The following is an 18,603-nucleotide window of genomic DNA, read 5'->3' as shown; positions in this document are numbered from 1 at the left end:
CTTGCCTAGAGTCACGCTGTCAGTATACAGTGGAGCCAAGATCAAACCAGCATTTGCTCTTTTACATAACTAACTGTAGCATTTGCACAATGTTCAGCCTTTTTAAGTCTCATTTTGATTAAACCCTAGTTCCCCAGAACTGTTGTTGTAAGAGATTTGCTGCCTTTCCACCCTTTGGATCTCACAGTACAGATGTCAGATTTCCAAGAAATCAGTTCAGTTCTGCCCAGGCCAGGCCAGCTTCTCACCTCTGTGCATTTTTGCAGCCAAGGAGGTTGGCCTAGGATTGCCCAGTTGAGGAGAACATGCCCAAAACCTTTAGCATGCTAGCAGTGGGTAAGGGGAAGGTACATCCAAATTACTTGAGGCTTTCCAGCCAACCTTTCTTTCCTTTTGAATTTCAGTTCAAATTTTATACTCTCCCTTTGAATTTCAGTTCAAATTTTAATTACCGAACCTAGTTAAGTCACCAGCTTCAGTGTGTCTTGGCTAGCTAAAAAAATTAAGGACAGCTGAGATGGACAAAGCACAAAAATCAGTGCACATACCAGGACACCTGTGAGGCTACCTGCTTCGTTTCATGGTTTGACAGTTAAGGGCCAAACTTACTCTTGCTTCAAAGCCACAGACCCTACCTTTGATTCTGGAGGACAGTCTCAAAAATCTGTGCCACTGATGACAGGTGATGCATGGAAGGCAGAGCTCAATCAACACCAGTTTCTCACTGCTTCTCACCAACGCCTCTAAGAACTGGTGAACATGCCATCACCTTTGTTTCCTACATGTGACAAACTACTGTGGAGTTTTCTAACACAAAACCAAAGTATGCTATACTCATGAGAAATATGATGATGTAGATAAAATTGGTATTGCAGTAGGTTATGACTTCCTTCTATTATCTTACACAATCGCCCCACCACCACCCCCAACAATGTTTTAGGACATCTTGGCTATTTCCTATTATACCCTAAGTAAATAAATGTCATCAACTGCAATTTTGTAACAAAATCAATATCATATTGCTTTATCCAAAGTTTACTCAAACCAATGATTTTAGGTAAACTTAATGATCTTTACATACACAGAAACATTTAACCATCAGAGACAAATTTTAACATCTTTCGTGGCCAACATCTGTTCAGCAATTATTTTTCAGGCTATTAGGATATGCTAGATATCCTTCTATTGCTGTTCTTAGAAAATCTTGCTACTTTGATATTTAGGGTAGGGAGACTTAATAGCGCAAAAGAACAAATGTCCCTTTATTACAATTTTCTGACAGTTGAGCATTATGTTAGTCAATAGATTTTTTTTTAAGTAATTTTATATTTTGAAGACATCTAAAAATTCCTCTCCCAAAATATTCCCACTTGACATGAGATGTGGAAAGCATCACAGTAGATTCAATTGGCTTTATCATCCTTTGTTTTCTACACCCTGGGCTTGCCTTTTTACAAATATCACCTCTAAGTCTCACAATAACCTTGCAAGGAAGTTGTTACTGGCTGCATTTTACAGGCTGAAGAAACTGTGGTATAGGGTCTCATGCTTGAGATCGGGTAACTAGTAACCAAAGGAGGCTGATCATCTGGATCTCTCTGGATCCAAAGACACAGACTCCAACTTGATTGGTGAATTATGTAATACCACAGAGACTAAGCACTGTAGAGGAAGGGTGGGAATGATGTAATGAATTCACTGTGCTCTCAGAGCCCATGGGATAGAGGCCAGGCAGGAAGGCTCTCCAAACTCCACAGCCTGCCTCTTTGACCCTCTCTGCCTGAGCCCACTCTATCTGGCCTCTCTCGTGGTCTTTCAGACCCTGAAACTGGTCTAACATCAGGCTGCCTTAATTCTGTCAACATGTCAGGTCTTTCCCTGGCAATCCATGGTTTTATAGGATAATTTTACATGGAGAAAGGCAAGCAAAATATAAACAAGGACTTAACTAGGTAGAGTGAGCAAATGCTGGAATTCTAAATAAAAAACCCTCCTAGCCTGATTTAAATGAAGGCTGGCACCAGAGTTTCAGAACCTTCTAGACAGCTTGCATCAGTCCCCCGCATTTCCACAATGATTATCTGAACCAAAAGATTCCTTCTTAGTGCTAGTGGCCATACTACACCACCCTTCCTGGTTGTTTACATTTCAGACCCCTGGAAAGTTCACCCTAGCTCCTTTCTCTTCCTTGAAATTTCTCCTTGGCATCTCGGTTTTCCAGATGTACATTCTGGCTGGGAGTTTTCCACGGGCTCCATCCCTCAAGGAAGGTCATTCCTACTCACTATGAAGCTGTTTTCTCCACTTCATCTTCCTAATGGCTTGAGGTTACCTAGGAGAATGCCATCTTATCCTGCGATGTGTGCCAGGATCCCTTTGCTCCAAGAGCCAGAAGCAAACTCCTCTCACCTCCTGTTGATACTTTCTCCCTGGGCTCATTTGGAGTCACTCATTAATTTTATATCTTTTTCAGAGAGCTCCCAGAGAGCAGCTCATCTGCAAAGCACGGATGATGGGCGCATCTAGCGCTAAGCAATCAGAGTTCTCCTCAATCAGTGTACCCTCTCACCCACCTCTCCATGTTCTCTTTGATGACTCATAAGTCAGATATTGTCAGAGGAAATTGAAAGTCTTCCTGAAGTCTTTTAATCACCCCCTCAAAGCACAGAATGAGAAAGAAAACTACCCAACCTGACAGCTAGGAGCAGACTTGGCACTCTGAGCTAGTCCCTGGTATTCTCCTGTGGAACATAAGCAGTTTCACAGATCACCGCCATCAGAAAAGACCGCTCTGTAATTATGTTAGCAAACAGACAAAGATGTGAACATTGTCTAAACTGCAGAATGACTGAGCATCCTCAACCCTGACTAGTATGAGTGCTGCTGCATCTTTACTATTTACCATTTAGATCTGCTTGATTTTTTTTTCACCTTCTAGATAAGAAGGCTTAAGATCTCCAATCATGGGAAGTACTACAACTTTCTGGCAGTACCCAGTTCAAATGATCTTTGAACCTCCCCCAAATCACTTGGCATAAGTCTATATGGTATAAATGTTTTTCTAATACCTTCTCACTGAGACTCCTCACAGTTCCCACAGTATGTGTCTTCTTCACTGCAGCAGGCCCATGAAACTTTTTTTAACTAGAGGCATGTTCCTGGTAGTCTTTAGCTGGAGGACACTGATATCATTATGATAATATGATAAGTATCTACTGTTTATTTAGCACTTACTATGTGCCTTAGCATTGTTCTAAACTTTTGTGTATATTAATACCTATAAGATGCTTTTGAACTGTGGTGTTGGAGAAGACTCATAAGAGTCCCTTGGACAGCAAGGAGATCCAACCAGTCCATCCTAAAGGAAATCAGTCCTGAATATTCTTTAGAAGGACTTATACTAAAGCTGAAACTCCAATACTTTGGCCACCTGATGCGAAGATCTGACTCATTGGAAAAGACCCTGATGCTGAGAAAGATTGAAGGTGGGAGAAGGAGGGGACGGCAGAGGATGAGATGGCTGGATGGCATCACTGACTCAATGGACATGAGTCTTAGTAAACTCCGGGAGTTGGTGATGGACAGGGAGGCCTGGCGTGCAGCAGTCCATGGGGTCGCAAAGAGTCAGACATGGTTGAGCGACTGAACTGAACTTAACCGAATCTTTGTTACACATCATGAAATAAGCATGATAATCCCATTTTGTTGATGAGGAGACTGAAGCACAGGGAGGCTGAATACATGGTATTCCTGTTTCCCTGAAGAAGGACATTCCCTTTAAGTCTTTAAGCTACAGAACAGGCCAATAAAACACTTCATTTCTCTATAATCTCTAGGACTGAAAGCTAGGCTATTTCCCTAGGAAAAGATCCTTTACTCTTGCCCATTTTAAGCCAAAATATCAAGAGCTGGAGGGAAAGAGTAAAAGAGTGAGCTTGTTGCTGAAGAACATTTACTTTCTTCACTGTAAAACACGATCTCTTGACAAGAACAATGATCTGATTTACACAGGTTTTATGATATTCTTCATGTAGCCTATGATATTTGAACATTTACTATGTGACAGGCATAGTTTCAGATGTTTACTAGTAAATATAATTAATCTCTCAGTCTTCATCACACTCAGTTTCTCAGCAACTCTTGACACAGTTGATCACTGATCACTCCTTGAAGCACATTCTTCAGTTCCTTTCTGGAAAAGCACTTCTTGGTTCTCGTCCTATTTCCCTGACCACACCAGCTTAGATCCCTTTGCCTCCTCTTCTCCCTGACTCCTGTACATTCCTGGAGTGGCCCTGGTTCAGATCACACTTGTCCTCTCTTCTGCATCTACACCCACTTCCTAGGGGAGCTTGTCTAGTCTCATAATTTCAAACACCAGCTATATAACTGATGACTTTTTCTATTGCTAGCCCAGACTTTGGCTATAGCTACAGACTGACTACTTGACACAGCCACCTGTATACTCACAAGCATCTCAAACTGACATATGCAAACCCCAGTTCCTCATTCTGACCCCATTCTCATCCACCAAATCTACTTCTCCTACAGGCTTCTCCATCTCCATAAGTGGCACCAGTATGCTGTGCTCAGGCTACAAACCTGAGATCACTTCTTACTCTTCCCCTTCTCTCACATCCTTTTATTCAGTCCGTCAGAAAACAATTTTTAGTTCTAAATTCCAAACATTTCCACAATCCAACCACTTTCTATCTCCACTGCTATCGCTCTACTCCAGCCCCCCATCTTTTGCTTGGATTAGTGCTACAGCCTCCCAATGGCTTTTGCAGTTTTTACCCTGCTCCCTTACAACCGCTTATTTTCTTCTGAAGTATATCATAGACACAGTAAAGTGTACAGATCTTGTGTATAGAGGTCAATAAATTTATAAATACATTTATGCCTATATAATTACCATCCAGATCAATATAACATTTGCAACCTAGGAGGCTTCCTCCTGCCTCTCCCACTGTTAAAAGCAGCCACTATCTAGATCTCTGCCTCCATAGATTAATTTTGCCATTTTTAATGCTTCATATATATGGGATCATCCCCTGGAGTAGGGCATGGCAACCTATTCTAGTATTCTTGCCTGGAGAATCCCATGGAAGGAAGATCCTGGGGGGCTACAATCCATAGGGTTGCAAAGAGTCGGATGAGACTGAAGCAACCTAGCATGCAAGCATGCATATATAGAATCATACAGTGTGTATTTTTTTTTTTAAGTTCACGTCTGTAAGGTTTATCCAGTGTTACTTGTAGCAGTAATTCATTCTTTTCCCATGGTTTTTAGTATTCCATTATATTAATATATCATAATTTATGTATCCATCCTACTATTAATGGATATTTAAGATTGATTCATTTGTATCTATTATGAGCATTGCTGCTACGAGTGGTAAAAATATGTGCTCATGCCTTTTAGGTACATGATATTCTTAAAAGTCAGACTGCTCTGTTAAAATGTTAAACTACACTTCTGGCTCAGAGCTCTCCAGTAGCTTCCCATCTTCCTTAGAATTTTTACTAAAATTCCAGCAAAGGCCTACAAGACCTACACTGTACTCAAATATGGTCTACTTTCTAAAAACATCAACATAGGATCTGATTAGAAATACAGAATCATGTGTCCTTCTTTGTCCTACTGAATCAGAATCTGCTTTTAACACATCCCCAGATGATTCACATGCATGTTGGAGCTTGAGAGGCACTGCCCTGGGTGATCTATCTCTTGCAGTCACCTCTCTGACTGCAACTTCTATCACTTTCCCCCTTGGTCATTCCATTCTGGCCACACTTAGCTATTCCTTAGACACCCCAGACAGGCTCCTCATTGAGAGGTGGTGTGAGCAGGACCTAGTCAACAGTTTCTTTTCCTGACCCAGTTGTAGGCTTATCATGTGACCTTAATTTCCTAGTATGGTATCTAACTTCTTTATACTCATTAAGAATGAACCCAGACTATAACTGTAAGTGAAGGACATGGGAAGACTAAGATTAAGTAGTGGTGATGGGGATAAGGAAAGAAACAGATGTCAAGAGAAAAATACATATATAGTCAAGGACACCCCCCACACACACATATGATAGGCTGAAATATTTTTCCATGTCAGAATAAATAGCTGCATAGGAATAATTATGATGATGATACAAATAACAGAAAAAATCAACCAGTTTTCATTAAGTCGTCACTTGACCTGAAAGTGGAATTGACAGATCAAGGGGTAGGTGTATTTTAAATTTTAATGTTATTGTTTAGTCACTAAGTCATGTCCAACTCTTTTGTGACCCCATAGGCTGTAGCTAGCCAGGCTCCTCTGTCCATGGGATTTCCTAGACAAGAATACTAGAGTGAGTTGCCTTTTCCTTCTCCAGGGGATCTTCCTGACCCAGAGACTGAACCCATGTCTGCTGCTTGGCAACTGGATTCTTTACCACTGAGCTACCTGGGAAGTCTAAATTTTAATAGATGTTTCTGAATTCAGCCATGGGGCTGTATTATTTCTACATGCTATTCTCATTAAAAATGTAGTCCTCATGACAACCCAGTGAGGTAGTTACTATTATTTTCTATATTTTATAGATGAAGAAACTGAGCTACAGAGAAATGAAGTGATTTGCCCAAGGACACAGTGTTATAAGTGAGGCATTAGTACTCACTTGCAGGCAATCTGATTGCAGGACTCACACACATTCTTAACCCTTTCATCATGCTCCTTCGTGCAACCATCACCACCATCCTTCTTTTTCCATCTTCCCAACTGAAATTCTGTACTCATCAAACACTATCTCTCCACTTCCTCTCTCCCCAACCCCTAGCAATCATCATTCTACTTTCCGTCTCTATGAATTTGACTCCTGGGGGTACCTCATATTACTGAAATTATATAATATTTGCTATTTTGTGTCTGGCTCATTTCAACTGGCACAATGTCCTTGAGTTTCTTCCATATTGGAGCATGGTTTAGAATTTTCTCCTTTTTAAAGTTAAATAATATTTCATGTATATGTCTTGTTTTGTTTATTCATTCATCTGTTGGTGGCCTTTTGGGTTACTCCCACTTTTTGGTTATTGTGAATAATACTGCAATGAACTTGGGTGTGTAAGTGTTTATTCAAGTCCCTGCTTCCATTGCTTTTGGGTATACACCCAGAAGTGGAATTGCTGGATAAAATGATAACTCTGTGTTTAATTTTTTTAAGGAATTGCCATACCATTTTCTGTGGCAGCTGCACCATTTTACATTCCCATCAGCAATGTACAAAGGTTCCAGCCTTTTTCCACATCTTTGCCCCATGCCAATGCTTGTTTTCTGTTGTTGTTGTTCTTCATAGTAGCCATCCTAATAGGAGTGAGGTAGTGAATTTTTTGTTTTTCATGTATAAAATCTGTTAATTTTTTCCTTCATGTTTCTTGTTTTCCTTGGAAAGGTCTTTGACTTCCTAAGGATACACAAGCAGTCTCCAAATTTTCCTTATAATACATTTATCACTTCATTTGGTACGTTTGGGGCTTTGATTCACTTGGAATTCATTTTCTATTTAAGACAAGGAGTGCTAACTGTCCTCCTATAGACTGAGAGTCAGTGATGCCAGTGTCATTCTTGACAGTTTATGCCTTTCCCTTTCTACCATTCTGTATTTCCTGTGACTCCTCTGCCCCCAGACCCATGACCAATACTGAACCACTATTGTTTTTAATATTTCCTATCCTTGCTTGCTAATCAGTACTATCAAATTAGACTTTAGTATTTTATCACAAGAAAGTGAGTATGAATTAACGGTACATAATAAAAAATGTACCTCTTGTGAAAATAAAATATTCAGAAGGATTATAAAAGAAAATCTTATGGCTGTTATCATTCATCTTATACACTGAGGTGCTCCAATGTTGGATACATATATATTTACAATTGTTGTCTTCTTGGATTGATCCCTTGATCATTATGTAGTGTCCTTCTTTGTCTCTTGTAACAGCCTGTAAAGTCTGGTTTTGTCTGATATAGTATTACTACCGCAGCTTTCTTTTGATTTCCATTTGCATGGAATACCTCTTTCCATTCTCTCACTTTCAGTGTGTGATTGTTTTAAGTTGTTGGTCTTTTAATTCCAAATGCATTTCCAATATCCTGCATTTGGACTTTCTTCTTCTCACAATTTTTCACTTTGATATCATATTTGTGTGTGGATTATTTCCTGCTTTTACTTTATGTTTATCTCTGTGTATGCACTCAGTTGATCGGTCATGTCCTACTCTTTGTGACCCCATGGACTGTAGCCCTCCAGGCTCCTTTGCCCATGGTATTTTCCAGGCAAGAATTCTCAATGGAGTGCCATTTCCTACTCCAGGGCATCTTACCGACCCAGGGGTTTAACCCACCTCTCTTGTGTCTCCTGAATTGGCAGGTGGATTCTTTACCACTAGCGCCACCTGGAAAGCCCCAGGTTTATCTTTACTGGTGAGCTCTCCCATTCATAAGTTTCTTGTTTTTAGTTGTTTTTGATTAGGTTGTTTGCTTTTTGATATTAAGGTACATGAGCTATTTGTATATTTTAGAGATTAATCCCTGTCAGTCACATCGTTTGCAAATATTTTCTCCCATTCAGTGGGTTGTCTTTTCATTTTGTTTATGGTTTTCCTCTAGAGAAGTTCTTTTAGCATTTACTGTAAATGCTGGCTTGGTAGTGTTGAATTTTCTTTGCTTTGTCTATAAAGCTTTTGATTTCTCTGTTGAATCTGAATGAAAGCCTTGCTGGGTAGAATATTCTGGGTAAAGTATCCTTGGTTGCAGGTTTTTCCCTTTCTTCACCTTAAATATCTCATGTTATTTCATGCTGGCCTGCAGAGTTTCTGCTGAAAAATCATCTGGTAATCTCATGGGGGTTCCCTTGTATGTTATTTGTTGTTTTTCTCTTTTGGATTTTAATATTTTCTCTTTGTTTATAATTTTTTCAATTTAATTAATATGTGTCTCAGAAATATGGATCAATAGAACAGGAGAGAAAGTCCATAAATGAACTGGCGCACCTATGGTCAATTAATGTACAACACAGGAGACAAGAATATACAATGGAGAAAAGACAGACTCTTCAATAAGTAGTGCTTGGAAAACTGGACAGCTACATATAAAAGAATGAAATTAGAACATTCTCTAACACCATACACAAAAATAAACTCAAAATGTAAGACCGATACTATAAAACTCTTAAAGGAAAATGTAGCCAGAACATTCTTTGACATAAATTACAGCAATATCTTTTTTGACTTGATCCACCTCCTACAGCAATGAATATTAAAAACAAAAATAAACAATGGGACCTAAGTAAACCTAAAAACTTCTGCACAGCAAAGGAAACCATAAATAAAATGAAAAGACAACCCACTGAATGGGAGAAAATATTTGCAAACGATGTGACTGACAGGGACTAATCTCTAAAATATACAAATAGCTCATGTACCTTAATATAAAAAAGCAAACAACCTAATCAAAAAATGGATAGAAGAGCTAAACAGACGTTTCTCCTAAGAAAACATACAGATAGACAAAAATGCAAATCAAAATAACATTTGTGAGATATATCACCTCACACCAGTCAGAATGACCATCATCAAAAAGTCTACAAGATATAAATGCTGGGGAGGGTGTAGAGAAAAGAGAACCCTCCTACATTGGTGGTAGCACTGTAAATTGGTATAGCCACTATGGGAATAATATGAAAGTTCCTTAAAAAACTAAAAATAGAACTATCATATGATCCAGGAATCCCACTCATGGGCATATAACTATCCAGAGAAAACCATAATTCAAAAAGATACATTCATCCTAATGTACATTGCAGCACTATTTATTAACAAAAGCCAAGACATGGAAGCAACCTAAATATCCAGTGATAGAGGAATGGATAAAGATGTGGTACTATATATAATGGAATATTACTTATCCACACTAAAGAATGAAATAATGCCATTCACAGCAACATGGATGGACATAGAGAAGTAAGTCACACAGAGAAAAACAAATATCATGATGTCAATTATATGTGGGATCTAAAAAAAAAAAATGAGGCAACTTCATTTACAAAACAGAAACAGAACCAAAGACTAAGAAAATAAACATATGGTTACCACAGGGGAAAGTAGGGGAGAGGAATAAATTAGTAGTTTAAGATTACCCTACATACACTACTATATATAAAACAGATAATCAACAAGGACCTATTCTATAGTACAGGAAACTTAATAGTCTGTAATAATCTAAATGGGAAAAGAATCTGATAAAGAATGTGTGTGTATATATACATATATATAACTGAATCACTTTGAATCATTTTGCTGTACATCTGAAACTAATACAACACTGTAAATCAACTATAAAATTTTTTAAAGAAATAACTAAAAAAATTTATGTTTACAAAAATCCTGTGTGAAAATGCTTATAGCACAAAAAAATCTTATAACATTAAACTCTAGTTACACTTATGTTTGTTTCTCACTTTGACCTTTCTCTCCCTATCTGTAGCTATTCAGTTTAGGTTTTTACTTAGCATTGTCTTTGAAAAGAAACGACTGCTCACTAGAGGAATTCAGTTCAGTCGCTCAGTCATGTCCAACTCTTTGTGACCCCATGAATCACAGCACGCCAGGCCTCCCTATCCATCACCAACTCCCGGGGTCTACTCAAACTCATGTCCATCAAGTCGGTGATGCCATCCAGCCATCTCATCCTCTGTTATCCCCTTCTCCTCCTGCCCCCAATCCCTCCCAGCATCAGGGTCTTTTCCAATGAGTCAACTCTTCACATCAGGTGGCCAAAGTACTGGAGTTTCAGCTTCAGCATCAGCCCTTCCAATGAACATCCAGGACTGATCTCCTAGGATGGACCTGTTGGATCTCCTTGCAGTCCAAGGGACTCTCAAGAGTCTTCTCCAACACCACAGTTCAAAAGCAGCAAATCTAAGATTTATTGGTCATAACTGGGTCAGGCTCATTTTTCTGTAGAACTCTTAGATCCATACAAATTAGAACAGGAAAACATGCAAAAATAATATCTTTTTCAATTTCATGAATTAACCATTATTTTCTTGTAATAGTGAAATATTTTATTTTTAAATTGCATGTGTACACAAATATCAGAGGTATCTTTTCCCAGAAATGGGATATTTGGGATATTTGAAATATCCCATGGGATATTTCCCAGAAATGGATAACTAAATAATGAATTCTTCCTACAATCTGCTTTTGTTTTCATTTTAAAATCAAGTTAAAGAATCTATTTCTAATTTAAATGCTTGTCTAAAATTTCAATTAGAATTGGAAATGATTGCACCATGAATTCTTCCCATTAACAATTTTTATACACTAGATTAACCTTCCAATGTTAACTGGATTCTGATTTTAGCTGCTGTAAAATGTATTTTTTTTCTTAATGAGAGAATCTCCAGATTAACAGCCATCTAAGCTGAGCTCCCAAAATACTTTGCAAAACTGATAAGCTAACATTTGAGCATTGTTTTAAAGTAAAACAGATCAGCTCAACCCACCCTTTTAACAAAAAATTTTCTGTGGTAAATAAGGTCTAATACTCAAGGAGGGTGATGTGAGTATTAGGGATAGGAATGCTTGAAGAGAAATTGGAAAAATTTAAAGAGAAAAAAGCAGTTATCTTCCTCACTTCCTGACACTGCGAGGAAAATTTTCATGGTGTGTTTTAGTAATAAAATAGAAAATGTATGGAATATAAAGCTTAAAAGTAATTATTTATGATAAGGAATATATAAGTAATCATGGTTATCTGAATACCAGACCACCTTACCTGCCTCCTGAGAAATCTGTATGCAGGTCAAGAAGCAACAGTTAGAACCAGACACAGAACAACAGACTGGTTCCAAATCGGGAAAGGAGTACGTCAAGGCTGTATATTGTCACCCTACTTATTTAACTTATATGCAGAATACATCATGCGACATGCTGGGCTAGATGAAGCACAAGCTGGAATCAAGATTGCTGGGAGAAATATCATCAACCTCAGATATGCAGATGACACCACACATGGCAGAAAGCAAACAACTAAAGAGCCTCTTGATGAAAGTGAAAGAGGAGAGTGAAAAAGTTGGCTTAAAACTTAACATTCAGAAAACCAAGATCATGGCATCTGGCCCCATCACTTCATGGCAAATAGATGGCAAAACATTGAAAACAGTGAGAAATTTTATTTTCTTGGGCTCCAAAATCACTGCAGATGATGACTGCAGCCATGAAATTAAAAGACTCTTGCTCCTTGAAAGAAAAGCTATGACCAACCTAGACAGCATATTAAAAAGCAGAGACATTACTTTGCCAACAAAGGTCCATCTAGTCAAAGCTATGGTTTTTCCAGTACTCATGTATGGATGCGAGAGTTGAACTATAAAAAAAGCTGAGCACCAAAGAATTGATGCTTTTGAACTGTGGTGTTGGAGAAGACTCTTGAGAGCCCCTTGGACTGCAAGGAGATCCAACCAGTCCATCCTAAAGGAGATCAGTCCTGGATGTTCATTGGAAGGACTGATGCTGAAACTCCAAAACTTTGGCCACCTGATGCAAAGAGTTGACTCACTGGAAAAGACCCTGATGCTGGGAGGGATTGGGGGCAGGAGGAGAAGGGGATGATAGAGGATGAGATGGCTGGACGGCATCGCCGACTTGATGGTCATGAGTTTGAGTAAGCTCTGGGAGTTGGTGATGGACAGGGAAGCCTGGCGAGCTGCTGTCCGTGGGGTTGCAAAGTGTTGGACACAACTGAGCGACTGAACTGAACTGATATAAATAATGCCAAACCGTTTTTTTTCTTCCCTCTTTGATAAATACAAAAATGGAATATGTTATTATAGAATTATTTATAATTATAAATTATATAATATATAAATAATATAAATTTTAAGAAAGAAAGTGCACTGGAAAAGCAGATTGCTAACTCTGTGCTCAGATTCAAATATGTGTAACCATACTTTTGTCTTTTCTTTTGTTCAGCTGGAAAGGCAGCTAATAATGCAGAATGAAATGAGAGAAAGACAAATGGCTATGCAGATTGCTTGGTCTCGGGAATTCCTCAAATATTTTGGAACTTTTTTTGGCATTACAGCCGTCTCTTTAACAGCTGGGTATGTTTGCTATTTATTGGCGAGCTGCTGTCCGTGGGGTTGCAAAGTGTTGGACACAACTGAGCGACTGAACTGAACTGATATAAATAATGCCAAACCGTTTTTTTTCTTCCCTCTTTGATAAATACAAAAATGGAATATGTTATTATAGAATTATTTATAATTATAAATTATATAATATATAAATAATATAAATTTTAAGAAAGAAAGTGCACTGGAAAAGCAGATTGCTAACTCTGTGCTCAGATTCAAATATGTGTAACCATACTTTTGTCTTTTCTTTTGTTCAGCTGGAAAGGCAGCTAATAATGCAGAATGAAATGAGAGAAAGACAAATGGCTATGCAGATTGCTTGGTCTCGGGAATTCCTCAAATATTTTGGAACTTTGACCTAAATAGTACACATATATGTCAACAAAGTAACTCTTATAGCTTAGTGCTTGGGGGTAATTCTGTAGAATAAGGATAGTAATAGTTAATTCTGCCTTTAGTTTTTTAGATTTCTCCTGTACCTTTCTCCATTTTACAATATTAGTAAGGGAGAAGATTGACTTTACACAAAGCTAGAAGGTCTCTACAAATTCATCTCCACAATCCCTAAGGGATAAACATCAATACTTACATATTTTTAAAATGAATAATCTGAGCCTCAACATCAAATAAAGGTGAACAAATCATAGGCCCATACACCCTACCAGGGAACTGCAGAATCTGAGGAATTATGAATAAGGAAATCCAATCTCCATGGAGAATTACGTACCTTCTGAAATGTAGGATATTCTTCCAAAAAGCGGGTAACTTTTTTTTTTTTTCATTGAGTACAGAGATATGTATTTGCAGGTTTTTCTTTTATATTAATTCTTTTTTGTTCTTGAATCAGAGCAATTAAAGGGAAGAAGCCCGTCCTCATCTTTCCTATGGTTCCATTAGGCTTTGTCCTTGCCTATCAGTATGACATGGGCTATGGAACCCTTATACACAGAATGAAAGGTAAGTCTTTGATAAACCAGAGTCTCAATTTCTGATTCATTTTTCAGTTCAAGGATCCAGGCCTCCCAACTCTCCCTGAGCTACCATTGACCAGTATTTCCGCTCCCTCTTACACCGCAATATGCTGAAGTCACCTCAAACAGCTCACAAGAGCCAACTGTTAAGTGTTTAGGAATTTTGTAAGCTGTTTGTTAAATATAGTTATTATTAAAAATTAAATGATATAAACTAACACAACATTGTAAATCAACTATACTGAAATTTAAAAAAATTAAAGTATATAAACTTACAATTCAATAAATTACAGAAAATAAATAGTTTGCATTATATATGGAACATTAATACATACTCAGAGCTTATCAGTCTCTAATTTTACTATTATCTATACTCTTAAGTTATGTATATATCTTCAAGTTATATATATCTACTGTATCTGTATGGTGGAAATGCAGATACAATATATAGATACAATAAAATACAGATGCAACTCTGACTTCCATGACATCCCACTGGCATGTCAGTTTAAAGTTGGTCATGGTGGGAGTATTTACACCATGGAAATCTGCAAATCCCAAATTAAGGCTTGACTTCCTATTTTGTTGATTGTTTAGATCAGGGGTTGATAAACTGTGGTCAACAGGCTGGCCACCTATTTTTGAAAATAAAGTTTTATTGGAACACAGACGTGCCCATTCATTCCTACTTTTCCATTTCCATGTCAGAGACGACTCACTGAAACAGATATCAAAGTGCCCACAAGCCTAAAATGTTTCCTATCTGGCCTTTTAAGAAAGTTTGCCAACCCATGGTCTAGACTTAAAAAAAAATGATGAAGAAAATGTTAATAATGTATATTAGTCTTAAAAGTATACTGTAAAAAGCCATCATATTGTGAATAACATTAAAAAATTTAGGAAGTGTTCTAATATTTTAAAACTATTATCTGATTCAACAAAGTTCACAGCATTCTCAAACAAGTAAGTTCCAACATTTGTCCTTGTTTCAGTTTTGTCCTACTTATTAACATAAATAAAAACAGCAACCATCATTCATGTTGAATTATACTCTCTCATCAACTGTTATAGGTGAGCTATGGGTAAAAGAGTTCAGCAAAAATCAATAAAAACATTCTTTAAGGATCAATTTGCTATAAGGAATTCATGATAAAGAGTATTATACGTGTTATTATTTATAAATTATGTGCTACACATATTTCATATAAGCAAAATTTATAATAAGCAAAGTACATAATAAGCTTATACATATTTTTTGTTGTTTTGGGAAGCTTGTTGTTAAATATTCACCAGTACCGTGCTGCTTTCACACTGAACTCTGGCTCTCACTGCCCTAGAAAATAGCACTGCTGACACAGATGCCATTCCTGACCCAGAAAGACCCCAGGATATCCATATCTTTGATTCCCACCACCACATACCACTCATGATGATAACTATTTCCCTACTCCTGATGCCTTCAGCCCAGAGCACACTGGAAACAGAGTTTCCCAAGCCTTCATTTTTGACATCCTGTCTCTCCTGAGCCATAGGCTCATGACTATCCCTGAGGCTCTGTAGGGACTGATATGGTATGGGAAAGGAGAAGGTGCAGATTCCTCTATTGGTATTGGAAGTAGGGAGTAAAACATTTCATTCACAGACTTAGGGAGATAGAGGGATTATATGTTCTTTAAAATTCCCATTTGACAGAGACAATAGTTGCAAAAGAAACAACTGATAAAGGATTAATCTCCAAAATATATAAGCAGCTCATGCAGCTCAATACCAGAAAGACAAACAACCCAAACAAAAACTGGTAGGAAGACCTAAATAGACATTTATCCAAAGGAGACATACAGATGGCCAACAAACTCATGAAAAGATGCTCAACAATGCTCATTATTAGAGAAATGAAAATCAAAACTACAATGAAGTATCACCTCACACCAGTCAGAATGGCCATCATCAAAAAATCTACAAACAATAAATGCTGGAAAGGGTGTGGAGAAAAGGGGACCCTCTTGCTCTGTTGGTGGGAATGTAAATTGATACAACCAGTATGGAGAACAGTATGGAGATTCCTTAAAAAAAAAAACCAAACTAGGAATAAAACTACCATATGACCCAGCAATCCCACCACTGGGCATATAACCCTGAGAAAACCATAACTGAAAAAGACACATGGACCCCAATGTTCATTGCAGCACTATTTACATTAGCTGGACATGGAAGCAACCTAGACATACATCAACAGATTAATGGGTAAAGAAGTTGTGGTACATATACAATGCAATACTCCTCAGCCATAAAAAGGAACACATTTGAGGCAGTTCTAGTGAGGTGGATGAACCTAGAGTCCGCTATACAGACTGAAGTCAGTCAGAAAGAAAAACAAGTGTCATATATTAATGCATATATATGGAATCTAGAAAAATGATACTAATGAACCTATTTGCAGGTCAGGAATAGAGATACAGACATAGGGAACAGACTCTGGACATGGTAGGGGAAGAAGAGAGTGGGATGTACTGAGAGTAGCACTGAAACATATACATTACCATATGTAAATGAGATAACTAATGAGAAGTTGTTGTATAACACAGGGAGCTAAATGTGGTACTCTGTGTCAACCTAGAGGGGTGAGATGAGGTGGAGGGTTGAGAGGGGAGGTTCAAGAGGGAGAGAACACGTACACTAATGACTGATTCATGTTGCTCTATGGAGAACCCAAAACAAAATTGTAAAGTAGTTTCCTTTAAAAATAAATTAAAAAAAAAATCCCCTTTGAAAACAGAAGTACATTTTTCACAAAGATACTAGGTTAAAATGTCTATATATATATATGCGTGTGTGCATTTATTTGGGATATTTATAAGTAGTTTCAAGTCAAAGATTAGCTTTCTTGAAAAATTAGAGATTTAGGTAAACTTTATTTTTCCTCATGTCACTTATAAGAAGGGGCAGTAAGAAGAACTAATAGGTGATTTCTCTGCCCTAATCCCCTCCTGACACAACTCAAACTCATCATCCTGACTTTCCTGCAAGGAACAAGCAGTGTTACTTGGTATTGTTTCTCTTCTATATTTAAAAATGCTGTCCTCTGCCAGATAAAGTCTCTGGAATCTGATGTATCTTACGTATCTGATGTATCTTATGTATTCATTATTGTATTTCCTTTGGGAGGTCAGTTCTCCCGGGGACAGTAGGTAAGATATTTAACAGTGAGATCTGGGGGCATGGCTCCATACAGTGTTACAGCGTGTCACTGGAATACAGCAAGTAGGTCTTCTCACAAAATGCTGATTACCCCTTTGTCACCTTGTACATTTCTGTACTTTATTTAAGGTGAAGCTGAGAACATACTGGAAACAGAAAAGAGTAAGTTGCAGCTGCCAAAAGGAATGATCACTTTTGAAAGCCTTGAAAAAGCAAGAAGGGAACAGAGTAAATTTTTCATAGACAAATGAAATCATGTTTACCCCATCAAATCTCAAAAAAACAGAATTGTTGACTTGAATCATGACCTTTATAATTTTTTAAATGCTTGTGATTTTGATATAATGGATTTCATTTTAAAATAGTAATCACGATGAATTTTGTTAAACTATTTTAAAATAAAATTTATACCATTCAACACAAACTCATGGAAGTACTCTAAATAACTTTAAGATTTCCTATATATGTATTTGTATCACAAACATCTGAATGTAACATTATAAAATATATTGTTCTGAATTTCTGAAAGCAAAAATTTCTGCTGCTCTCATTTCTCTGTCACACACACTTTCACCATCACATTAATCTCCCACAGATACTACTTTTATTTGGATTTTTAAATTGTGTCCTATCTCCACATGATAGAAAAATACTAATATTAATGATTAACATGTATATTGCACTTGCTATGGCCATACACTCTCTGTTTTGCATAAATTCTTGTAATCATCCCAGCAACCTCACCAGGCAGGCATCATTTCATAGATGTGAAAACTAAGGAATAAAAAAACTGAATTACTTACTCAGGATTATTCACAGACAGAACTGAGACATAACCTTAGATGGTTTGTCTCCCGTGTCTACACTCTAAAAGATCTTGAAAAACTTCTGCCTTAATGCATTCTGGACATGCAAAGAGAGTTGTGAAAGACAAAAGGTAAAAACATTCAAATAATGACTCAGGGTATAGTTGCTAGAGAGGCGGGAAGAAGGCAAGGTTAATTAGGATGCCTACTTTTTTATTTCCACTCACCAGGAAATCTGTACTCATAAAATAATTATATTTATGCCATTTTTACAGGTGTAAACCTTACATGTGCTAATTTCAAAATATTTATTAAGACCTACTGTGTGTCAGGCACTGTTGTAGGCACTAGGGCTACATGAGTGAATGTAGAGACAAGGTTGCTATATCCTAGGCAGAGAAGTAAGTTCTAGCGAAGAGTAGGAGATCTGGAGAGAGAATCAATAAACATGAAGA

At 37.5% G+C, this 18,603-nt stretch overlaps 1 protein-coding gene across 3 annotated transcripts in view; it reads left to right on the top strand.

Annotated features, from left to right (window-relative positions):
- The window catches only part of PLGRKT (plasminogen receptor with a C-terminal lysine), a 40,232-nt gene extending 22,355 nt beyond the window's left edge, over positions 1-17,877 (top strand). For all 3 annotated transcript variants that reach the window (XM_043487105.1, XM_043487106.1, XM_043487107.1), the window contains 3 exons: positions 13,010-13,140; positions 14,021-14,130; positions 17,472-17,877. In XM_043487105.1, the coding sequence (XP_043343040.1) occupies positions 13,010-13,140; positions 14,021-14,130; positions 17,472-17,593 (363 nt within the window). In that variant the 3' untranslated portion in view covers positions 17,594-17,877. The remainder of the gene's footprint in view (positions 1-13,009; positions 13,141-14,020; positions 14,131-17,471) is intronic.
- Positions 17,878-18,603: the final 726 nt, after the last annotated feature.

Source organism: Cervus canadensis, chromosome 14, assembly GCF_019320065.1.
Source record: "Cervus canadensis isolate Bull #8, Minnesota chromosome 14, ASM1932006v1, whole genome shotgun sequence".
Taxonomy (NCBI): Eukaryota; Metazoa; Chordata; class Mammalia; order Artiodactyla; family Cervidae; genus Cervus; species Cervus canadensis.
The sequence above is the reverse complement of the archived record's forward strand: the minus strand, read 5'-3'. Positions and strand labels throughout refer to the sequence as shown.